This window comes from Heloderma suspectum, chromosome 1, assembly GCF_057233095.1.
Source record: "Heloderma suspectum isolate Gila_16-S chromosome 1, 16-S_ref, whole genome shotgun sequence".
In the NCBI taxonomy this organism is placed as follows: Eukaryota; Metazoa; Chordata; class Lepidosauria; order Squamata; family Helodermatidae; genus Heloderma; species Heloderma suspectum.
This window is the reverse complement of record NC_139458.1, coordinates 125,810,235-125,836,432: the sequence shown is the minus strand read 5'-3', so window position 1 is coordinate 125,836,432 and position 26,198 is coordinate 125,810,235. Positions and strand designations below refer to the sequence as shown.

The 26,198-nt window shown below is 42.0% G+C and overlaps 1 protein-coding gene across 2 annotated transcripts in view; it reads left to right on the top strand.

Moving 5' to 3' along the window:
• Positions 1–26,198, top strand: part of BRSK2 (BR serine/threonine kinase 2) — a 602,546-nt gene that overhangs the window by 447,212 nt on the left and 129,136 nt on the right. For both annotated transcript variants that reach the window (XM_084828558.1, XM_084828549.1), the window contains exon 3: positions 14,517–14,602. In XM_084828558.1, the coding sequence (XP_084684684.1) occupies positions 14,517–14,602 (86 nt within the window). The remainder of the gene's footprint in view (positions 1–14,516; positions 14,603–26,198) is intronic.

The window sequence follows — 26,198 nt, the reverse complement described above, 5'->3', positions numbered from 1 at the left end:
ACCTGCCTGCCTGACCTCTGCGCTTGGAATGTACAGTTCATTGGCACCTGTCACTCTGCCACATCTTTGTGAATAGAAAGCAAGACTTTTGGAACTGTTGGAAACTGGGAGACTTGTACATCTTATTAAGTTGTTGTTCTAGGCAAAAGCAAACAAACTGGGGGTAGGCGGGCTATTAGGGCAGCAGACTTCTCTAAAAGCTGAGTAAATCTGGAAGCATCTGAAGGAGGTGCCCCAAGCTACCTTTTCTCCACATGGCAAAGTGCATCCTCCAACGTGAGAACTTCTCTTCAGGAAAGAGAAGGGTTTGGACAATGTGTGTTCACCAAGGAAAATTTAAACAGCATAAACACTAGTGACTGGGGTATTTGCTGTCTGTGGCTTCCTCTGTACATTCCTCCTAGAACTCGTATCTGCTTGATATTGGTTGGCTGGCGGAATGTTACCAGCGCCCCCGCTAATGAGAAGGATGCGTGGGTAGTGGTATGTGGGGGAAGCAGGGGAGTCTAAATAACTTGGAAGCAAAATGATCTTTTCCGGCTGCTTTGATCACTCAGCTCCCTGCCAAGTAAGATCTGGGATGGCAATAGCATTGATGGGATGATTTGATGCTGCTGCTGTTCTGACAGCCCCTACAAGGCAACAGATGACGATGTCTTCACTGAGGAGGTCTGGGAAGTTTGTTGTCATTGCCTTTGTCACACAGTGAGCCTGAGGTGGTGCTGGGCTGAGCGAGCGCAGACAGCATTTCTGCTGTCGACACAAAAGCAGATTTTGTGATACAGCATTTTGCCTTTCTTTCTGCCAATGTATGTGTGCTTGCTTTTCTTTGCTGTCTCATACTGTGCCACCTGAGTTGCATACAGTAACAGCCAGTGAAAGGTTTGGGTGTGAATAAAGCTATTTCCCCCTGCCTCTCTACTGCAGCATGGGGCTGTATAGTCATGCAAAGGTCTTGGGGCAGGGGGAAGTGGTGTGTGGGTGAGTGAGTGTGCATGAGTTTGTGTGCAGTACATAAACTAATCAGCAGAGTTCACTTGTATTGGTCCTCTGCCTGCACTTGCTTGTCCACAACGCAGGCAGCAGTGATTGTGGGACCAGACAGTCAGTGTGGCTAGAGTCATCTTGTACAGGCCATTTCGATGAACTCACTTTGTCTGTTCTGTGCTTCCAGATTAGCACCCAAACACTTGCCTGGAGGTCTGAGAATTTTTTTTTCATTATTTGTATGATTTGTATCCTGATCTTCTCTCCCTTTATAAGACCAAAGTAGTTTGCAGGTTCATTTAAATAAAAAATCAAAATGCTTCCATTTCAAATATGCCAATAGTAATTAAGACCAAATACTTGAATCCCATTAATTATCCTATAAAAGCTGTTTATCCCATAAAAGGCTGCTGGAACAGAGAAACGTCTATGCTGTTCTTTAATATCTACCCTCTTCTTTAATATATGTCAATAATAATTCTGTAGTGCCAATCAGGAGCAGCACTGGCATTTTGGTACTCTAGGTAAATGAACCCATAAATATTGGAGCAACTAGGCCTTCATTCATTCCCAACATTGAGCTACACCAGCCAATTCCATACTGCTGGGGTTTGCAGCTTGTATCCTCTGAACACTCTGTGAGCCATGGTCCCTGGGCTCCTTTGCAGCAAAGGGCTGTTGTTGGTTATTTGTCCATCCCTTTCATGTCCTCTGAATATTTCATCCACTCTCTTCTGCTGCCAGTGCGGTCTCTTGCCTTGTTTGCTCCTTGCCTCCCTATAGCACTGACACAGTAAAGGTGCCATTCCATAGAGATTGCTAACTTCCGCCCTCTGAAGTTGCCTGTCAATAAAGGCAGTGCTGGCTTCCATCACCAGCAGATCTCATTCTTGTTACTCTGTATTGAGCTTGTCACCAGCAAAGGTATTAGTAAGAGATGATGAGATTAATTGCTAAGGAGACTGCAGGGGTCTGTGTGCACAGTGTATTCCTCAAACACATATGATATAAGATTTTTTTCTCCGTTCTTCCTAGACTTCTGTTGGAATAAATAACAGCCGTTACTTCAAATCCACTGTATAGTGGGGGAAATAACTGGCTGAAAAGTGACTAGATGGTTAATGCATGTAGGGAGTTGGGGGTGTTGGTTTCGGTTTCACTTTTGCCTACTTACTTTGCCTACTTTCCTTGTAAGAAGAAGATGCCTGCTAATATTAAGTAAAGGTCCTGTGTAAAGCTTGCAGTTGGCTTCTGTCTCAGGTGTGGTGAGTCAAAACTTGCTCTGCAACACTTACTGTATTACTTTGCCCGCTAGCTTCTATATCTGCATGAATAGCTCATTGAGCGTGAACCTGAGCTCTACTATTGCTACTGGAGAAGACAAACAAAGACATGGGATATGTTGGAGGTGTGGGTAACTCTGCCAGTTATAACCAAGTTTGTTGAAGGCCCCACTAGGGAAGAGGGGTACAGCTAGGTCAGCCTGGCTTCATCAATCACAGGAATGCCCTTGGCATGACTTCAGCTGAGGCCTTCCCTTTCCTTCCCCCACATTCGTAGCAGAAGGAGAGAGAAAAGTGCAGACTTGACTTTTTGAGTGTGTATGTGCTGTCCTTTGGGCTTTCTCAGAGGCCCTGGATAATGGTACGTGGTACTGCTGTTTGCCTTGTACAATGACACTGATTCTCTTGAGTATCGCAGTTTTGTTCCAACAGCATATACTTCCTTTTAATGGAAGGAGACTGGGAAAAAAAGCCTGGCTGTGGGTGCTTCTGTCAGTATCAGGCTGAGGTATTTAAAACATTCTACCTTCCTAGAGTGCTGGAAGTCTGAGAACGCAGCCCTCTACTCTCCCAAGCTTCCCATTGTTATAGGGCTACAAAGGACCTCAGCACTTGTAAAAAAAACAACAACACACAAATGTTTCCTGCAGTGAAACTATTAAAAAAAAATACAACTTAAGAAATGTATAGCAGGGGTGGGGAAATGTTTTTGGCCTGAGGGCCAAATTGATAAAGGTAAGCACATCGGGGCTAGATCCCAGGAGTCAGCGGGCCACTCTCCGAGAGTTGAGCCATCCCTCTGAAGGCATGTGGCCTCTAGTGTGCTTGCCTGGACCACATTCACACACACACTCACCCCTCATTTATATTTATGCCATCTACACACACACTGCTTACACACAGGGACACCCCATTCTCACACAGAGACACCCCATTGACACACACACACACACACACTCTGAGCTGGCTTCACTATCCCCTAACCTTTTCCACTGGGAAAGGGGAAGGATGAGTGGAGTCTTCAGGAGCCACCAGGAGCACCTTGATGTAGCAGCTCCCGACTGAGCTGATGGAGCAAACCAGCTTTGCTCGCCCCTTGCCTTTCTCAATCACCCTCGTAAGGAAATATGAGGGGGGAGCAAAGACTGAGCCACACACTTGAGGCGTGCTTCTTAAGACAGGATCTCAGCCAGGAGCCAGCGTCCCTCCCTTGCTCTTCCTTCTCTGAGAGGGTGGGGACTTTGAGGAGGGGGGGGGGCCTCATGGGATGCGGGGGTCTGGTGGGCTGAATTTGGCAAAATGGGCCAGACGTTCCCCATTCTTCTTCCAAACCTCATTGTTCAGAAGGTTCTGCTGCACATTAATCAAACTGAAAAAAATCCACTGCCGATTCTAAATTAAGACATTTGATATCAGTTCTCTTCCACATTTTTCATATACTTCTTCTTTCATTTTGTGCTGTTCAGGAGACAGTCATTTCACGTATAACATCACTGATCCTTAGCTTGAAGCAGGCTCCTCATCATGTAGCAGGTTAGCCCCCATCCTCCAGATTCATCTATGACACAAGAATCATTAATGGCCTTCTGCTGCCACACATTTTTGTTTGTTTGTTTAAACGGGCGTTTGGCTTAAAGAGTTGAATTGTTTTCTCTGCTGCTCTATGTTTTAACATGTATTTTAATTTAATGATGTTTTAACTGGCTGCTGTTTTAATATTTGCATGTGCTCTTATTTGATTTTTACATGCTTTCATATTGTTTGTTAAGTTGTTTTTAATTATGGATTTTATTGTTGTTAGTTGCCTTGGGCATATTTTAAGGAAAGAGAGGGCATAAATGTAGTTAAATAAATACAGAATAAGTAGGGGCCAGGGTATACCAGGGAAGAGCTACTAAGGGGATGTGGGGCAGATTTATAAAAATCTACCCAAATGGTTTTCCGTATCTGTGACCAGCTGTCTTTCTATTGGATCATTCCTTGACCAAGGAGCAGAATGCAATTTCAGATAGACCATTCAAGCCAATGGTGTTTTGTGTAATTAGAACATTATCTCCTGCCTCTGAACAGTAGTTTGGCAAACAGCATGTTATGTGAGTGGTCAACCAGCATGAAAAAGAAGTCGAAGATTTCTGGTGGAATGAAACTAGCAGCAATTGTTGTTCCGACAGTCTTGCCTATACTATCGCTTAGGTCAGAAAGCTAGTTCTTGGCCCTCTGTGGTTTTGGTGAAGTCTGACTGAGGTTGGGGAGATAATTGTTATTTATAACATTTCTATACTGTCCCATAGCCAAAGCTCTCTAGGCAGTTTACAGAGGTAAAAAAAATAAAATACAATATTTTAATAAGCTAAGGAAGGATCAAAATGGAACTCTACATATTCTCTAACATTATTGATGTTGAACGTATGATATTGGAGACATATCTAGGGGCAGCATCCAACAGTGACCAGCTACACATGGCCAGTACCACTGATTCTCTTGCATAAGGGACCCCCCACCGCTTGCACAGCCGTGATTTAGCGCTCCCGGGGGCAGCCCAAAATGAGAGGAAATGCTTGTTTCTGGAGTGGGTTAGAACTCATCAGAGCTTGCATAAGGGAGCTCCGCCAATCTTCCTCCTCACAGAAGTGAGCATTTCTGCTTGTTTCAGGGCTTGCTGCTGGAAGCCGTAAATTGCCATTACGCAAGTGGTGGGGGCCACTTGTGCAATGGAATTGGCAGGGCTGGCTGCAGGTGGAATGGAAGCAGTGGTGGGCCCTGTGCACATACGGGCAGGATTGGATAGTGCCCTGGGTTCCAACTCCAGAGGGGCTAATTCTGCTGAATGTTGTCAGAGATGGTTGATTAGAAGGCATATTAGATGGTTGATTTCCCATGTACCATTGGACAGCAGATTATCCTGCATGCTGAATGAATAAATCCACTTGTCAGCTTTCATCACTGCTGGCTGCATGCAGCCCTAACTCTATTTACGCTGCATAGGGATGCCATACAGGGACATGTTGTTTCTCTGATTGCTGGCTAAAATGGAAACCGTTGAATGCAATGTTGTATTATGTAGCAGTCATGAAGCTGTGTAAGCAGAGTTAGAAATGCCCAACTTAACATCATTTCTTTTAGTATTTGTTATAATAAAATTGCATCTTTAGGTAGAAGAGTCATCCTTCGGTAGTGATAAAGCTTTGTTATGTTGTTGGATTCTCCTTATTCCAAAATATCACAGACTTGCATCACAGGCCTATAGAATAAATGGAGGAAATCTCTTACTACAGATCACCCCTTTTTTGTCTGCTTTCCAATCTTCAGGGTCAACATGCATTTGATAAGTCACATAATCACCCCAAACAGGTCTTGAATGTTTTGCAGATCCCCACCATGGGGCAAAGCGCCATCTCATGAGAGGTGGGAGAAATGTCCATGCGAATTCACCACAAGCGTGTGGAGTTGAGGCATTTATAATACTTTGAGATAATACCTGGAATTCCAAGGATTAATGTAGGCATGTGAATGGCCAGATTAATAGTACTTTTCCCAATAACAGCTCAAGGGCCTAGTGATTATATTAGGTGCCATGCGAGTTGGCCATAAACTGAAAAGGGGAGCCTTTGCAACTTTTTTGGGGATGTGGAATACATAGTTTTGCTAGAAACCAGAGAAAGACACAGGGGGCATGTGGAGTGGTGGGGAAAAACTGCTGTTTATCCCTCAAAGCAATGGACAGATTTTGGAAATTTCAAACTAATGTCTGCACTTCTAGAATGATTGGAAATGGAACCTTGTTTTTCCTTTCCACTGTCTCTTCCTTTTGCTGTGTGCAGCTTCTAACTTTCTACCATTCAAGGAAGAGAGTGTTGGGAGTGTGTGTAACAATCAGAAACAATAAGGTAATACTAGCTTCCTTTTCCATTCATTTATAGAGCAAGCACATGCAGGTCCATCTTTCCTAAATTAAGACAGTCACAAATAATGAAGAAAATGAATGTAAAAGAAATGCAGTGTCCATATGAGACAGACAGGCAGCCATGCCATGGCATTTGCCACTTACAACTATCTGATGGTCGATGCAGATTGTGCTGAGAGCCAGGAAATGGGAAAGTGCTGTGCTTTTCACTGATATCCATCTGTGTGAAATGAGCTTAAAGCAAAGGGAAGCCGATCCTCCTGGAAGGAAAGGGATCAGGGTGGAGACATAAGATTTTGCATTGCTCCAGCTAAGGGCAATGTTGCCCTTGTATCGGTCTCTGTCATTAGCAGAGTCAGTGAAGCATTCTACTAGCTCATCAGCTCCCTGCTTAGATCCTAAAAACCTTTAATTGGCACCTGCAAGGTCACAAACCAAGTGATATGTCTTTGGGTCCCCTTTAAATTTATTCCAGACCCCTTCCTCCAGTGCAAATGCTTCTGCCACGACCTGGACAAAAGATTCTTGCAGGAATACGCGGCCGGCGGGCAGGCGGGGGGGGGCGCATAAGATAAATCAGGGATCCTCTCTTGAGGCCCAGCGTTTGCATGGCAGATGGATGTGTCTTTTTAACATTATGCAAATGTCACTCCATGATTCCTGTTTACTGCAGGCTTCCGGAGTCTCTCTCCAGCCTAACAGTTTGAGGCTTGGCTTGCTCTCTGATAATTGTATCTGCATTAAAGCAGTCAGCCCTGCAGGGCTCTCCCTCCTCTTGTCCTTCCCAGCTTGGAACCAGACAGCAGTATGTGGGTTTCCTAGTGCAAGGAAGCGTAAAAGTGATACCAAATGCTGGCAAAGGTTAGGGGAAGAATGCAGTACTGTTTCCTATATTTAAGGTCTATTTAGTTTTATTTCAGAGGCTTGCTGCCCATGGTTTGCTGATGATATGGATAGCCACTTTGTTGTCCTAACCAATCCATTGGCAGTATTACTACAGGCTTTGTCCAACCTATAATCAGTCACTGGTATTCCCTGGAAATGTGAAGTCATGTTCCTAGGCAAACATTTGCTGCTAAAGAGATAATTTAGAAATCATGGCTACACTTTACGCTTTTGATAGAACTACTCTACTATAAAGTGTCTCTGTAACATTTCCATATAATGGGGAAAGAGTTACAACAGCATTGTATCATTTTCACAGCAATCGGGGTAGAGATCTTGTCCTTATCCCTGGCTTTCTGTGTTTAATTCAGTTATACCTGATAGCGATAATAAATACAGACAGGCATTTCATTTGAGAGTAGCAAAGACAAAGGCAGGTGAAATTTATTATCTTCATGTTGTTCTTGCAATTTTAGCTGAGTCTGATTTCCCCTGTTCCCAGGTAGTACAAGCCAGAGTTGATAACTGTTACAATTTTACCAAGTATCTCATGTCACCGATGGGGAATGTAAGTCATAGAGAAATCATTGACTTGTCGAAGGTCACCAAAAAAGTACAGGCCAATTCTGCAATGGAAGCACTGTTTCTGACTGCTCTGCTATAATCACTAAATATGCTAGTTTGGAAATTCATTTTTCAGACCCATGTTATGCAAAACAGAGACTGTTTTCACAGATGAGACTTTTTAGCAGAGGAAAAATAAGAACAAACCTTTAAAGCTTTTTTTTTTTAAGCTGCACGAGTTGTTTAAAAAGCCCGGGTGAATTAAAAGTTATTTACCTGGTGCCAGAAAGACAATAAAGCTATTCCACACCCCATGTGCCACCACCGAGAAGCTCCTCTCCTTAGTAACCACCTGCCTCACTTTGTTTGGTGGAGGCATATAGAGCAAGGCTTCTGAGCAGGACCATGGTCCAGGCATTTATATATGTGGAAGATGGTGACCTTTCTGGTAAGCTGATCCCAAGCCATTAAGGACTTTAAAAGTTTAAACCAGCATTTGAAGTTGGGCCTGAAACAGACTGGGAGCAAGTGCAGATGATAAAGTTCTGGTATAACATGACAGAAATGCCAAGGCCCAGTTAGTAATCTTGTGAGCCTGTTTTGGACCAACTGCAGTTTCCAGACCATTTTCAAAGGCAGTCCCATGAACAACGCAACAGGAGGTTACCGGAGCATGGGTAACTGTGACCAAGCTGTCTCCATTCAGGTATGGTCACAGTTGGAGTTGATAAAAAGGCATTTCAAGCCACAGTGGCCACTTGAGCCTCTAATGATAAAGCTGAATCAATAACTACCCCAGACTGTGAACCAGATCATTTGGGGGGAATGTATCCCATTCCAGAATGAGTTGAATATCACTCACCACCATGGCTATTGCAGTAGCCTTTGGAAAGACTACATTTCCCAAGGCCCACTGGCTCTTTCTTCCTGGCACACTACCACTACCAGAGGGGAGGAAGAGATCAGATCATAGTGTTGCTGCCTTAGCTGAGTAAGGGTGCAATCCTATGCATGTTTAGAGAGAAAAAAGTCCTACAATTCCCAGCATTCCCTAGCCAGCATGCTATATGCATGTTTTTGTCTGAACATGCATAGAATTGCACCCTAAGTCTTGTTAAAGGAAAGGTAACTGGAGGGTTGGGTGGATAAGCAGGAGTTCTTCTTTGGCTCAGGTTTTTTTATCTGAGCTGTAGAAGAATCCAGGAGCTTCGTAATGTTCTTTTCTTTGAGGTGAGCATGGTGAGTCCTCTAAGCTTGTATCTACGCCTGAGCCTAGTGAGCTTCTCTACTGTTAAACTCAGTTTACAACACTCCATCCCATTAAGTGTGACCAAGAGACATAACCCAGCTCAGGCCTCTGGAGACTAGGGCTGGCTTGGTTCTTAAGAGCTCTCTGAGTCTCACTGCTACTGGACAAAGTGAGTGGGCTGCAAACTGATACACAGTTGAGAATGTTTCCCATTCCAGTCACTAGGCTTGCCTGATGTTGAAGGCACATTAGCCCCCACTCCAGGGATGTCCTTGATTTACTTTTCCCCATTATTTATAAGTGGTTTCAATAAATATAAAATAAAAAGAATGACTGCCGCTGCTGCTGATTGTCAAAGTCACCACTGAGAGGGATAACTTAGGGGCAGACCAGTCCTACTGCTTCCCTTCCTGAAAGCAGTTTTGGGATTATGGGGAGGAACAATGGGTGCCCCTTCTTCCTCTAAAAGTAGAAGCCAGATTTGGGAGGGGTGTGGAATGAAGGGAAAATGCAGAGCATTTCCCTTTTCCTCTCCCATCCCAAATACAGTTTCTGGGTTGGAAGTGGGAAGAAGATATGTCCTTCTTAGGGCTCGGAGGCCGCATTAGATTTTGGGAAATAGGGCAGTGCCAGGTTTGGAAAAGCAGACCAGGGCTTATTGCTTGTTGTTCAGCCTTACTTTTTTTCCTGCAGAATGGCTGTGAATGTTCCCCAGTAGAACGGTCTGCTCTGACAATAGTATTAATGAATCTCACATTGCTTTGCATTAAACTGTAGATCAAGACTTGTTCCTTTGCAGATTTTATTTGTAATGTTCATTGCTTTGTTTTAATATGAAATTTGCTAGTCCCTGTTATTGAAAAGAGAATTGTAGAAACATGGGCTACGTATAACCTAAAAACTGAGAATTCTGAAGTCAAATATAAATGGGTTGTATAATGTTTTTAATTTAAAAAATCATTTATTTCTTTTTTTAAAAAAAAGTAGAAGTGAAGGCAAGAGACTTGCTGATGATTTGTGACCAACCCTTGGAAAAACTAAAAAATGTTAGTATAACTTGTATAAATAAAAAATGTGTGAGTCCTAGCATAAGATACAGTGTTGCAGCAAGTGAACATTTGCCTATCTATTTTTTCTTGCTGTTGAAAGTAAATCAGGAAATACTGTAACTGAGGCCTTTGTCTGAGCAATTTAAGCCATAAATCTCTGCTTTTGTGTGCCTGTTCATCTTAGGCTTTTGGACAGTAACTAAGACGTACCCTGAGAGAGCACCAGCATCACATCACTCATTTAGGTTGGACACATTGGCGCAGCCATCAGCAGAAGGAGTTTTTCAAAAAGCAATGAATCTTCAGTGCTCTGAGGGTCTTTTCGGACAAAAAAGAAAATTCCTGATTTTATTCTTTGTGTGAATGTAGCACTAGCCAGGTTCCAGTGCCTGTGGTGCTCTAAGAAGTCTTCCCCACAATGTATGGGATGGTGGGAACTAGCCCTGATGTTGGGGAGATGGCCTGATTGCTTTTGGAAAGTTTGGAATGTTGTATGTTCCAGTGCTGAAGAGAGGAAATGCACATCCTCCAGAGAACTACATATGAACATGCTCACACACATACCAGAAAAGAAAAGAAAAAAACATTAACAAATTGAGGGGGATCAGTATGAGGAAGAGAGAGTAGCTTTCTTGGGGATCAGCACTTCATTCCCTATAAAGGATTACATGGGCACTTCTCAGTTCAATAGTATAGTAGTCAAACTCAAAATAATTTATTTTAAGTAAGAATAAAAGGTCACTAAATGATGCATGGTGGAAGAGGGACTTCAGTCACTTATTTATATTGATCTTTCAGGCACTATCCTGTGGGTTCTATACCTGTGACATTTCCTTAAGCAGCTTCCATACAGCACTTGTTAATTGTAACACATGTGCTTGCTGGGGTAAATATTACAGTGACCCAGTTCTAGCTTACAGTGTATGAATATTCAAAGGGTGATATTCTCAAGTTGAGCATTCAGTTGATACTGTGATTTTGGTTTTATGTGCTGCTGTGGGCTTGTTCACATGCAGCTTCAGCAAGTCAGATGTATATACAGTGATGCATGTGAGCTATCCAGCACACAAAAATGGTAGGTTATGTTACTAGAGCCTACTTGCACAAGCATTTTCACACACAAGCTCTTGGGGCTAAAACAGACATTACCTTAAATGTGTATCTAGCGGTTCTTTTCATTTTTACTCTATACTAGGTGCAGGCCCCCCAATCATGATCAAGTCCCCCTCCTTCACATGCTAGGCTCCCAGTCTGGGTCAGGCGGCCTTCACTTACTCTAGAATTAAAATGGTGGGGAGAATACAGCTGCTAGACACACATTTAAAGTCATCTATGTTTTGACTCTCATTCTCATTAAATGTTGTTCTCATAACATAGAAGGGTGCACATACCCAAGGCTCATTTCTCTCATCCCACGTATACACCAGGGCCATATGTGAATCAGCTCTGATATTTGTGCTTCTTCCTCATCCTCATCATCTCTTTCTCGGTCTCTTTCTTAATGATGTTGCTCCAATGACTCTTCCATTAAAACTAGCATGATGTTGGATTTGGATGTGAGAAATCCAGGTTCACATCTCCCATCAGTCATGAAATGCTCTATGTGGCCTTGGGCAGGTAATTGTCTCTTAGCTTAACCTCATTCAAAGAGTTATTGTGAGGATAAAATTAGATGATCTCATGAACATTATGATGGGCAGAGTACAAATATGACAAATAAGTAAATAACTTCTCTGTCAGGTTATAACACTTCCTCAGGCCCTTTTGAGCCACTCTGCCTACCTACTCAAATGACATTGTGACTATCAAGAGCTTGACCCAAACCTATGAATTACTCTCCAGGGGGCTTCTAGATGAACATAGCAAATCTGTTCAACAGCAAAGTAAGTTCCTTGGCTTGGGCAAACCGAAACTGGAGCTAAAGTCTGAAGTAGGAGTTCAGTGGTAGGCAAGCCGCACACAGTCACCTCTTCTCTGAACTGATCTGACCTTGAAGAGTGGATAGAAAGCAGGGTCTGCACCAATGACAAGATTTGGTTCGGACGCCAATTTGGCAATTTGGAAAACAGCCCGATACTAGTAGAAAGAATGCAAATGAACTGAGCTGTCATGGGACATAAGGGACGTATTGCAACTTGACAATGGTCTGTCACTGTTATTTTGGTAAATTATATTGCAATTAGACAAATCCTTTTTTCTGAGGAGCTAGCTTAGAGACAGATGGAAGAATTGGTTCCAGGAAAATGAAATGCAACTAGTTAATATTTAGGATTTTTTTAAGGTCTCCTTAAAGCAAATCCAACCTTGTCTGGCCAAGTATTTGATTAGAACAGTACAGGTATGAGAGGATATCTTAAGTAACAAAGGATGTGGACTCATACATAGTAAGAAAAAAGAATACGCTTCTTACCAGTAGAACTGTAGTTCCATCTATGATTAAAACATTTCAGCACTACATCTTAATGTAATTCTTTTTCTGATGATATAAAACTGATGCCTAGAAATTATCAGCAATTGATCTTTTGTCATTAAAGTTGTAAAGCTCACTTCCTTACGGGAATCCTACAGTGATTTAAATACCACAATATGATCATATGGATTCAGAACTGGAGTTGGAGGGATAAACTTTAGTTTCATTTCCATGGACTAATTGAACAGCCTTGGGAAAGTTAGTATCAGCTCCTATTTTAGGACTAGGGAATTACAGAAATCTATTTCAGAGCATTGTGGTGTGAATGAATGAGATAAGGGCATGTGGCCAATTTGCCTTGAGACTTGGCTAACAGGGGGAATAATAAACCTATAGTTTTTATAGGACCTGGTGTAGCCCAGTTCCAAAAATGTACTTTAGCTATGGCACACTGCAAACAATGATTTGTGTTATTACAACCAAAGTAGCATCCTAACCTTCACAAATGGAATGGAGATAACTGGCTCTGGCCGGGTTAAATTTCCTACCTGGCTTCCAGTTCCAAGCTAGTTGCCCTTGCACAACCATCTGTGACAGAACATTCCAGGATGCAGCAGTTAGGATAGCAGCACCAGTAGCAGCTCCTAAACTGGGTTTGGTTCTCCTGATGCTGTATTATGAGCCAAGTGCTAATCCTGTGGGTTCCCTTCTCAGTTCATTAGGCCATGCGATCAGGGCATTAGGAGTTCATTATTACATAAGTGTACCTTCTCATGTGGCCTGTGAAGTACATAATTAATTAGGGCTCCTGATTCAGCAGAGGAGAGTGCCAAAGCAGTTCATGGGTGCTTTTTCCTCCATTCTAAATGTAAGAAGATTGCCAAAAGGGTTCTAGCATCATATTGTTGGGTTTTACTCAGAATTTGTACATCAGTGAGATTAAATGAATGGAGCCCATTTAAGAGTAAATGAGCTCACTTAGAGGAATTCCTCATCCTTAAAATTTCAGAAATACAGCTCTCCATAACAAGACTATGAACCTTGGAGCAAATCAGCTCACCACACAGTGTTAATAATTTAAAACCAGGCATTCTAGATACTGGTGTGCTAGCCAAGTGTTAGGGCATTGTTGATTTCTGAAGGTTCTGATGTTTCAGTCTGTGGCTCCAAAAACCATGGTTCGCTATAATGTACACAAGCTTCAGCAAGCCTTGAACTTGCACACTCCTCCTTCTCTTCCGTCATGTGAGAGGAGAGGGAATTTGAAGCTTCTGTCCATGCATTGTTACAAACTGCAATTTCTTATGTTGTCTGATTATGGCAAAATATGATTTGTACAAACCACAGTTAATTAATAAACCAGGATATCAAACCATGATCTGATCAGCCATCTGAATGCAGCCTCAGACTGTCCTCCACTGAATAGCTGTCTCCAGTCTACCAAACTGTCAGTGGATGCCTAACCCGGGAGATGTGGGGCTGTCAGCAGAATCCTCACTATTGCAAAACTTTGTGCAATATAGTACCATTTGCAACAGAAGTGCAATAAGGGAACTATAGTTGCATTTCAAACTGGAAGCATGGGACAGCACCTAAGACAGGCCCAGACAATAACATTTGTGTGCCAGACATTTGGATTTCTGAATGCCATTGTGGATGTTGGGTTTTTTAAAAAAATATTTTAAGGATAAAAGTAATTGTCTTTGTAAATATGGTTGTGGTTGTTGTTGTAGAACACCCATCCATGTGTCTGTTTACCAAATGAAGATACACTTCATGCACTTTCATGCCTCCTTCATTGACTCTAGTTCATCAAAGCTTATGCCGTGATAAATTTGTTAGTTTTTAAGTTGCCACAAGATTCTTCGGGGGGGGGGGGTTTGCTACAACAGGCTATATGACTATCCCTCTAGAAATTATGTATTTGTGTAAATCTGTGCATATCTGACTGGAAGTTAATATAATATTAATAACAAATAAACTCATCAGTATTATTGCTAAGTTCTGCCACTTTCTGAATATCGGATCTGCTTTCTTTTCTGCATGATTACTAAAACGGGGAAATCAATGAAACTTGCTGGAGGTGGGGTTGGGTAAAACAGTTGAAGAATTATGTGCCGTGCATCTTAATATAGTCTATGACACAGATGCTAATCGTTCCTTGTGTTTGTCTTTTCTTTTCCAGGTGGAGCGGGAAATAGCCATCCTGAAGTTGATAGAACACCCCCACGTTTTAAAGCTGCATGATGTTTATGAAAATAAAAAATATTTGTAGGTATTATTCTTTGCCATGGGGGGAGGGTGGAAATGTTGTGGGGAAAGTGCACTGAGCAGCCTTAACAGGGGGAACCAGCAAATAGTTTCTACCTGTCAGGTGCTCAAACATATAAAATGCCCTTTTCTTGGTTTTTATCTTTTTTTCCCTTTTCCATCAAGGTTTTTAACAATGCTCTCCTCCCCCCGCATCAAAGCCTAGGTAGAAATGCAGAACTAGAATTTGTATTATGGTATTGTTGTTATATCTTTAGCATTTTAAACGTAACAAGCATTTTACAGCCAGGGGATGGGAGGGGCACACTGGAGCCCAAGCCCAGGTTTTAGATCAGGGGTGGGCAACATGCAGCCTTTCTTGCAGCCTCGTACTACCCCACCACCACTGTATTTCAGCAGCATGGAGGCAAGGAAAAAACTGCAAATAGCCCCTTTTTTAAAGGACAAAGCAGTGGTTTGCCCTCAAAATTCTCTTTAGATGATCGTCTGAACCAGACTAGTGTGTAAATTTTTCAAGGCCACCCAGTGAGCCCATCGCTGCAGTGGAATATGAATGTGGGTAACCCAGATTTGAGCCCAGCAGACTCCGTAACTAATCAGTTAATAAAACGCTTCATCATTAGCATCGTCTAGCATTTTAATTAGATTATGTTTCTCTTGTTAAAAAGTAATTTAAAATTTCAAAGTCAGTTACAATATGCAAGAGTTTTATTGGTTTTTCCAAAAACAAGAATGTTCATGTTCTCTATCTGCTGACTTTGCAGGAATAATGAACTGATATAGCTTATCCCCTGAGTATTGTCACTTTGGGTCAGCAAATCTGGATCATGGACAGAGTTCTTTCAAGTTTATTAGAAGCCACAAAGGCTGAATTTGTTGCCACACAGACTAGTCATATTAATCTTAACACAACTGTGTGTTGTGGGGAGGGGTGATTATTTTAAAATGGAAAAGGGCATACATAGAATGCAACTAAATGTTATTTTTTATGTTACTAACTGAATTGCAAGCAAAGGAGTTTGTCTATTTTAAATTAAACCTTTGCTGGAGGTAACCCTTTTAATGTCACATCTCTGTAGGGTATAATTGCTGAACCAAGGAAAGAGTGTTGAATGGATGTAATAATCCCACATGGGCCATACAGCTGAAGCAATGAATTCTTATCCAATCAACAGTTCAAGGGTTAGTTTAGTAGAAGCAGTTGTAATTTCTTTTGGTATGAGAAATTCTCTACAGCAGTGAACTGTGGCTACCAGAAATCTTTAGTTGTTCTCAGTTTTTCTCTCTTGACAGTTGTGTGTTTGTGCATGTGTACACATACACACACACACACACACACACACACACACAGATGGACACACATATTTGTTGATGTGTAGTCTGTAAGAGAGACCAGTAGCACTGGACTAACTGTTCCTTCCTGCATATAGTAATTCACTGTTGTGAACTCATTGTAGTGTTTCTCCTCCTGAAGAAAGCTGTTAGTTCTGGGGATGAGTAACTGAGGCCTATGAGAGAGGTGGGTGGTGTCACAGTAAAAAAAGAAAAAAGCTGATGTCACAACCAGGAATTAAAAGTATATCATTGTGTCTCTCCCAACCCATTGCTTTGGCTTTGAAGTTCAGTAAAGCTACACTATCTTTATATGATTAGCTTAGCATCTAGTTACTTTTTAAACTGGCATGATCATTTTGTTATGCAATGTAATTTTTAATTTTATACATTTGCATATTTTACATGGATTAATGTACACAAACGGGCTTTGGCAGGCTTACGAAGTATTGAAAAGGCGGCAAATACTGATGTTTGCTTAAGCTGAAAGCACAGGCCCATATTACCTGAAATATTATTTGTTACATTTGTGTTACTGCTTTTCCTAAAAGGAGGTCAGAGTACCATTTTATAGCACTAGCCTATGCATGTCTACTCCAAATTAAGCCCTTTAAAATTATATGAGATTTACAGGTACATGTATACAGGGCAGCAATCTTAGGGTGCTTCCAGATGGAGGGCTCCTAGTGCTATCAAAATATACTGTGCAGCTATTCCATCGTTTCGTCTTTAACAGACTTTTTGTGGAAATAAAAAAGATGGAAGAAGGAGTGGGAAAACAGGGAAGGTTTACAAGTGGAAGGTGACATCATCTGGACCCTCCCGTGAAATTACCCAAATGAGGCAGCATGATTGCACAATAAATGTCTAGTCTGAAAGCACCCCTAGCCCCACAACAACCCTGTAAAGCAGGTTATGCTGAGTGATAGTGACTGAGCACAAATTTGAATGAAGATTTTCCACGACACTGTAGCTAATGGCCCACACTGGCTATAATGCAAGATGCATCTGATAAAGTGGGCTCTACTGTAGAAAAGCTGAAGCAACATAACTCAGTTTATTATTATGGTGCCACAGGACTTTCTGATATTGTTTCTACAGAACAGCTTGATCCTATGTAGAATTACTCCTGCATAGAATGAGGCTGTAACACCGGTAGCCCTCTGGGCTTTATCATTGTATGCCATTTCTTTCTCACTAATTATATTTTGGGGGAGGGGGGATTTTCTCTGATTATGTCCATCCTGCTTGTTCTATGCCATTAGGGTATTGCTTAATCCCAGGAGAAGTTGTAGCCAGAGACTAGAAAAAGAAAAGAAAAATCCATATATTACTTTTGAAAATATTAGACCTCAGTTCTAGAATTTATTCCAGGCAACACCACTTAATGGTTGTGTAAATCTAATGATGCTCTAAGCCTCAGTTGATCCATCTGCAAGATGGAGTTAAGAAAATGTATCTCAGAAAAGTATATCCTGGGATCCTCAAATGAAGGATAGTAGTTGTCAAAGTGTAAAAAGTTAACTGTTATGATTAATGACTATAATTTAGCAGATTTTGTGCTAAATGTCATTGTTCATTATTAAAACAAGCTGTTGAGATTGGCAATATAGAAAGGTGATTAATCAATAAATGGGGTTTAGATAATCAACAGTGTGGGAGCATTCTTTGATAGCATGCCAAGTTCAGGGGTGGAAGGAGTAATGCTGATGTTACTAGCAAGTATAGGATAGCACAACCTTCCATTCCTCCACCCCACTACAAATTAGTCTCTGGTTACCGCATCCTTTCCATCAAACTTCATGTCTTGATAGCAATGCTGGTGGCATGGTTTCTTAGGCATATTATATATTATGGTTGGTATTTCAGATGCCAAAGTCTAATAACAGTAGAGCGCTTGGGAATATTTCCTAGATAAATGTTAATTTCACAAATCATGTTTGACTTTTGGTTTATTATTTAATTTGTGACAAGGGGCTTGGTTGAGTAGATTCGTAATGCAGTCATGAATCAAATCGTTTTTCCACAGTTTATTTAAGGCTGAAAACGCATTTGGTGGTGGGGGAAATTAAAAATTTAGCAGCCTAGCTAAGCTAATGTGACAATCTGTCCTTCCTTCCTTCCTTCCTTCCTTCCTTCCTTCCTTCCTTCTAATACTTAGAGAGGTTAAGTTAGCTATGAGGTTATGTATGCATTCCACCAGTCCTGGAGTGTACTGGTTCAGACTGCAGGTGGGGGAATCTCAAGTTAAATGTTTCCCCACCAAAAAACAAAAACAGAAAATGAGGAGCATTGCCTACACACTGAAAACTAGCATGCAAGGGAGAAAGGTTTAGTTTAGTCCTCTTTGTGACATACTAGTTTTCTATCTGCGGGCAGTTTTTAAATGAGGGAGTATTCAAACACGAGATCCCCCACCGACAGTCAGTCTGGTGTGATCCAGAAAAAACTGCACCATGTGATTCTGCTGCATGGGTAGATCAACTCTAAGTCATGTGACTTCCAGTGTTCCTCCAGCATGCAGATTTACTCCATTAAACTAAGTGGCAGCTGAACAATGTGCCAGGCTCTTTGGCACACCCACAGCAAAGTACCGTCTGTTTTTTGTGGGCTTCCATATAAATGAAATCAAGATTCCGTGAACATGCTGCGGAAACATCTCTGTGAAGTAAGAGAACATTATTTCGAATTTTCCAGCAAGGAACTAAAGTATAAGGAGACAAACAAAAGCCTAATTCTCACATTAGAAGTGTGTTGTGGTTGCTGTTGAAAACAACAACAACACCTTGATGTGATGGGGATACATGCTGAAGCAGGACAATCTGTATTCAGGGCCAATGTCATTTGAAAGGTCCCCATGCTAGCTCTAATATGGGAATGTCTCATGTGATCCCCCTGAGGTATGTATCCTGGATACAACTGTTTCCAGTGAGTCATGTGCATTTCTGCAGGGGTAAGCATTGGGCTGTGTGGGCTGAGGCAGACAACAAACCTGCTCTTGTGATGCTGTTTTTTTCATGTCTGAACAGGTTCCTAGCTTAGGGTCATCTGACAAGAAGATCCTGCAATTTTGCATACCATTGTTTCACTCATTGAAGAGGTTTGCAGGGGCACGTGAAACTGCAGTTTCTGTTCATGGTGAACAAATTGGACAACCCATTCAGGGATTGATCAGGGGGCCATCATATTGCGTAACATCTTCAAGGTGTCTGCCTAGGAAGCAAAAGGAACACAAGTCTATGATACGGCAGGGTGTGGATGAAAATACCCCCACCTCCAGTAAACAGACCCCCCCCCCCAAAAAAAGATATGTAAACTAAAAGTCACAAATGTTTTTGGATTGCTAGAGATGCCCAAATAATTGGCCAATGGACCAAAGGAAATTTACTTCTCTGTAAAAGGCATTGGCCGATGAAGTATGTCTTGGAGCTTTCAGCTTGTCCATCCTGCACCAGACATCGCTCTGGCTGGATTCTGCTAAACATTGCATGCAATGATATGAATCTTGGGTGGTGTTTAGGCATGTACGACTTACACACTATAAATAACAGGAAAAGTAGCATTCAAAAAGCCTTTCATTCCCAATAAATCAAAGTCTCAAGTGGTTCGACAACACAAAAACACACCTCTTTAGCCCCATCCTAAATATGCCTAGCAACCTTTTAAAACACACACACACACACACACACACACACACACCCTATAAATAAACAGTGGGTGGTTAAAATGACCCTGTTTTAAAAAAAATCACCAGCACACATGTATTCATTTTCTGCCAGGGGAAAAGAGGAAAAAAACCATTTTTAAATGAAGAGGTCTTGGCTCAGTCCCAAATTAGGGTTTAAAAATTCATGCCTGCCATAAGAATTTATATAGCTCTTGAATAATTTATATGCTGCACCAATAACAAGGAGCTTAATATCTAATCGAGATTATTTAATCAATAGAAAATGGCACAGCAAAAAAAAAGTAATCAAAGAATTGTAACATGTCAGTCTGGGCTGAGCAGTTTTTAACTCTGGTATGTAGAAGAAGATTGAAATTTTTCTTTTTCTTTTCTAAAGAGAATGTAGTTGTCAAAGCGCTTTTGTTTTCCTGTAACTCTTTTCTTTGATGCTCTTCCATTCTGAACTAACCGGATCCCTGGCTGTGTACAGCTACAGCTGTGAAATATAGTGAATTTCCTAATTCATTGCTGGCTGAATCAATAGAAAGGAGTGCTTCATGTCTAAATATACTGAGAATTCTGCGGAGGGAAAAGCTGCACTTATATGAGCACTTGATCTCTGACTTGGATCACTGGTTTCACTCACGTCATCGCAGTCATGTTGCTGTTGGCTGCTGTGTTTATGTCCATGGTCATTCTTCTTTCCTAATTACATAAGATACTAGGAAATAATTTGAGGAAATCATGGGACAGTTGATGTGTCTTCTTTTTATGCCTGTGATTTCCTAGCTGGCTTTTTGAGTACCCCCCATTGACTGCATTGCTCTTATTGGATGCACTTCTGGAGTTACAACTCTCCCAACTGTTAAGCTGACCTCCTTAAGGGAATCATAGGGCAGCTGCTCAGGAAGGCAAACTGGATTGGACCCAAAGCTAATTTGCCAGTCTGCCCCCTATCATTTATGGTATCTCAGTTGGATAAGGAGAGCCATGACCAATCTTATGCTGTGCTGTGCTATGCCATTCTACCTATTTACTATATTACTTACTTAGCATATTTATATACTACCCAACTAGATGCCTATGAGAAGGCCATTAGCCTAGATGCCTATGGGAAGCACATGAGGGAAATTGTCGTCTCGTGCTGTTGTTCCCCAGCAACTGGTATTTAGTTCTACTTGTGATAGGATATGAAGCAAGATAGCAGACAGCAGCCATGATTAATGAGCAGAGGGGCCATAGCTCAGTGGTAGAGCACATACTTTGCATGCAGAAGATCCCAAGTTCAGTCTTCAGCAACTCCAGGTAGGGGGGCTGGGAAAAACTCCTGCTTGAAACCCTAGAAAGCTGCTGCCAGTCAGTGTCAACAATACTAGGCTAGATGGTTTGACTCAGTACAAGGCCGCTTCCTTGTTTTCCTAAGAAGGCACTGTTCACGGTGGGCCAAACTGCACATGCTGTTAGTCACATGTTTAAATGATTCCCAGAGGGCAACCGTGTTAGCCTACTGCAGCAAAAACAATGAAGTGTCTCTTGAAATCAGTTTTAAAATTACACACAGCATTACAAATGATGGCACTTCCAACCAATGTGGCATTTCCATATTTACATCCCAGACCATGCTTGCCTTGACTACCCACCTTAGTATACCAGGCTCCTGTAATGAAAATAACATCTTTTTTTGGCATACTATCCAGTAGGTGCTGCAGATCCTCATAGAACTGATCTACTTCTGCTTCTTCAGCATCTGTGGTTGGGGCATATATTTGGATCACTGTGATGTTAAATGGCTTACCCTGAATTTGAATTGGGATCATTGTGTCATTTTTTGGATTGTATCCAAGCACTGCTTTAGCCACTTTATTATTAATTATGAAGGCTACTCCATTTCTTTTGTGGTCCTCTTGTCCACAGTAGTAGATCTGGTGGTCATTTGATGTGAAGTGGCCCATTCCAGTTCATTTCAGTTCACTGACACCCAAAATGTCTATATTTAATCTTGACATCTCCCCAATAACCACATCCAATTTGCCCTGGCTCATAGATCTTACATTCCAGGTTCCTATGGTATGTTGATCTTTAGAACATCGGATTCGTCGTTCACCACCAGCACCATTGGCTGCTAGCCGTCCTTTCGGCTTTGAGCTAGCTGCGTCATCACATCTGGGGCTAGTTGAACTTATCCTCTGTTCCTCCCCAGTAGCATTTTGACCATCTTTCGACCTGGGAGTCCCATCTTCCGATGGTATACTGACATATCTCTGGTTGTGCTGATCCATTTAGTTTTCATGGCAAGAACACTGGGGTGGGTTGCAGTTTCCTTCCCCAGGGATCGTATTTAGTCTGACCTCTCTGCCATGACCTTCCCGTCTTAAGTGTCCCTTCACGGTTTAGCTCATGACATCATTGAGGTGCTCAAGCTCCAGCACCATGACAAGGTAACGATCTCCTTTGCTGGAGTAGGGCACTTTACCATGGGGTAAAGTTTCCACTCTAAGTATACAAGGCAAATTGATCTATCTGGCGTGAAAAGAGCAGGGGACTCTGGCACTGGAAACAGGGGGTAGGCACCAGAGTAGAGCAGAGAATCATGCTAGCAAAGAGTTATGAGGAACAATATTAAATCCAATTGAACCCCAGGTTATTCTCATAGCTGACACACACCAGCGTAAGGGATGCCCAAGCAAAGAGAATGAATGATTGCCTGAACTCCAAAGCAGTTATAGGGTTTGAAACAAAAGGAACAAAAAGCTTGATGGCTCAGAGGCTGGACACAGGATGGATCAAAACAAAGGGGGAAATAGTTTAGATCTGGGGAATGAAAAGAAAGCTGAAAGAGGTTCCTTGCCCCTTGATTAATTCACATTTAGCTAGCTGTATAGAGTAGTGTAGTACAATATTCAAAACAACGGGTGTCATCAAAGGTTTTCAGATAGTGCTTGGCCTTGCATACCTGTCTGGGAGATGGGAACACTTCAGGATTGGGCCATTTTCCCCATTGATTGGCCAATTCAAAGGTACTGTTCTGTGTTGTGAGTTAGTACCCTTGTGGGTGACGGTATGGCAATCAGGCAAACATTTGCATATTTCCATAGCTACAGGAAATGACTATATTTAACCTAATCAAGAAGGAAACGTGTACATACTGTGGCTCCTATACCTCTGCAGTATTCCAGAGTGTTACTAACAACATTCCTGGCAGTTTTCAGGCTGTGCCTTCCAGAACCAAAATGGACTCTTGAGCCAAAGTGTTAGGGTAATGTCAATTAAATACATAGCACACAGTGCATGTGTCAGACAGCCAACATGTCTGACACTCCGGTGTAACAGTCAGGAGCCTTTCCCAGTGGTCTGTTTGTGACTAGGTGAAACTGCTAGCCAGCCCAGGCCAGCAACATGCAAGCATGGCCACCACAGTTGCACTGGCTCAGGTTATGGGAGTGGCCATGAGGGTCAGAGGGAGACAGCTGGTGGGGCAACTGCGCCCCACCCCATCACCCTCTGCTTTAGGCAGGCACTTCACTCTACTTAGTTGTAGGATTGGCCCTGGGAGGGAGCGATTTGTAGCAGAAAACTGGTGCAGTGGCCCAGTTCGGATTGGGGCCCTGCAGTTGCTTTTCCTCCAAAATAAAATCAGCCAGGTTAAAGTATGCTTTCCTGTAAACATGCAGTGTGTAGTTTTGGCCCTGAGAGTCACAATTAGCTAGGCATGTTGCTGATACTTCTCTATAGGGTCTAGAATATTTCTTTCACGTCTGTTTCTAATCACTAAACCAGCTTACCATTTTAATAAAAATAACGGCATCCATGCACTGTTGCTGACTTGTCATGAATGAAAGGGAGAGGATGGGCTACAATACTTCGTAGCTCATACCTCAGGACTGCTGTGGCATGGAAAGGCACCATACTGACACCATTGTGATTCCAGGGCAGACATTACACTGACATTTGTTTTAAGCTGGGTTCACCTGGTTATTTTCCCACAGCCCCTCAGAAGAGGGGGATATTTTTCTGAATCCCACATAAACCAAGAAGGGGAAAGTTATATTATTTGCTTGTATGCCTGTTGGGATCTACAAAATAGTCCATTGTCTGTTGGGGTCTAAAGATTCACTAGGAACTCAGTAGAATTTGAGAAGCACCAACATGGAATAAGGCTTTCTGCTCCTAGAGGTTGCCCCCTTCCTGATATCTCCAGAGTATTCTGTAGTTCAAAATGTAGCCATCACAGTGCTGCTATGTTGTTATAACTTTCTTTAAGATCAGCTCAGACATAAGATCAGATTGGGGATGTAGGCATATCTAGTCTTGCTGCTTATCACAGCTGCTAGTGATGATATCTAGAGAGGCCATCTGAGGTTAGGAGATTGTTACCTGTGATTAGGGGAGCAGGTGAATTTGGGACACAGATAGGAAAGTGAAAAAGCAAATAGACCAAAATAAATAAAACATTTTTAGAACAATCACTTGGTTTCTTCATATAAAATCTTCATTTTTCTCTGAAAATGCTTCATATTGATCACTTTGTTTCTTTCCCTATAAATGGTAGAATCTCACTTCCTTTAAGCTGTGAAGTGTACTCTGATGCGAGTTCCCCACCCCCACCCCCCTGATGGTTTGTCTTTCAGTGAGGGTCAAAAAAAATGCCTTGGTGGTGGTGTTTTTGTAATAGTGTGTCGGGACCTAAGCATTAGCGGGGTTTGCCCATGTTTAAGAGGTCTCCCCAAATAAGATAATAGAAACAATTAGAGGAAACCCATAAGGAATTGCAGGGGGGAAGAAAGGTGGGTCAAATAGGAAAGAACAGTCATTTGCCTTTCTCTTTGCTGCGTCCTGCTCTCCTTGTGTTCTGCCTGTCCCCATTTGTCCACTCTCCTATGTACTGCTCACTCCACTTCCTCCACCAATCCCACTTCACTCCTTAACTGTATTTCTTCCTCCTAACTCCTCTTACCCTCTGAGTTCATCTGGCAGTTGCTGGCCACCACTGGGTTTCATGTGTCCATCATTGCTTTCTTGCAGCCGCTACCCCAGTTGGCCAAGAGCCAGTACCTGTGCTGCCAGGAACATTCCCGGGAGCATGAGGTTAGTGTATATCTTCAGGCTCAGCATGCTGCAGTTTTAGGGAGAGGTGAGAATTCTTTTGATTCCACCCCCCAATAGTTTCAAGCAAAGCTAGGAGGTTTCTACCAGTGACCGAGACCATATTAAATCCTGCCCAACCCCATCATTTGTCACTTTCTGTGTCTGCACATGAGCCACAGAAATGACAAAAATGGACAAAAATATAATTTCTTCTGTGCAATAACTCAGATGTTTCCATGCTCCTAAACATGGTGCATAAACTGCTTGGGATATGCAAGAATGTCTCAACAAAGGGTGAATACAGATGACCAACTTACCAAGTAGTTAATATGGTGAAATTTGCCTACTTCTTATATGTGTGCTAAAGTGTGGTGAAGTGGAGCAATGGATTATTGTGGCTAGCTCTGACTTATTCTGTGGCTGCTGCAGTTCGGCCCCAGTTGTTGACATTTTCAGCGCCATGGAATGAAGATCTATCCTCCCATGAATTTTTTCTCACTATTTTCTTGTCCTTCTGCATAGGGAACAGATAGTGGCTTATCAGAGTCCTAAAAGTTCATTCATACTGATAATGGTGTTGTTTCAAAGAGACCAATAAAACATCTCCCCCACTCTTTGGAGTTATTCTCTTTCTCTTAGGAAACATTTCTGGCTCTTAAGTCTATGCTATGAAGCCATCTATTGTGTGCATTTTCATACCTTAAATTATGATAAAAAAAGATTAATCACAATATACTCCCCACCCAGCCCCTCTTCACACAACACACAGAGAAATGTAACTTCAGAAATATTACCATAGTTTCTCACATCATCATCATCACAAATCCTCAAACCCACCAGTAATCTGACCATTATGGGTTTACATTTAGGACTTCTTATTATGGGTTGCAGCAAGACTTCATCTGTAGACTTTTTTTTCTCAGTGTCTGCCCAATTCCAATGAACAGCCATTTTCTTAGTCTGCAATAAAGTGAATATGACTTTTGTTTATATATTAAAATGTGTTCCTGTCAAAACACACCAAAATTTAAATAACTGCAAGCTTTTTAAATGTTTCATACTATATAACCAACACTTGCATTGGAAAGCCAAAATAATTCTAATGTGTGCTAATAGCTGGGGGCCACCCCAGAATCCTACAACAGTCCATGGGTTCTGGGTGGCTTGTGTCATGTTCCTTCATCCTCTCCCTTCACAGTCAACACACTCCATGATACCAGGCTTCAGGCTCACTACTTTATTAGTTAAATTTATTAGCTTCCCTACAAATGCAAATTCTAGGAAACTCTCAGACTACAATGAAAACAGCTACTCCACACAATTATGAATATCAATAAAGGAGCTGAAGTGGAAATTAGAGAAGTTGCCAGCAGTCTGAACAAGAACTTCTCAGCCAGACTAGCATAGGAGGGATGCTCCTCCCTTATGGTGGCTCCCTCCTACGTAGGAAAAGGAAAGGTTCCTCCTGTGCGAGCACCGGGTCATTATTGACCCCTAGAGGGACGCCTCTTA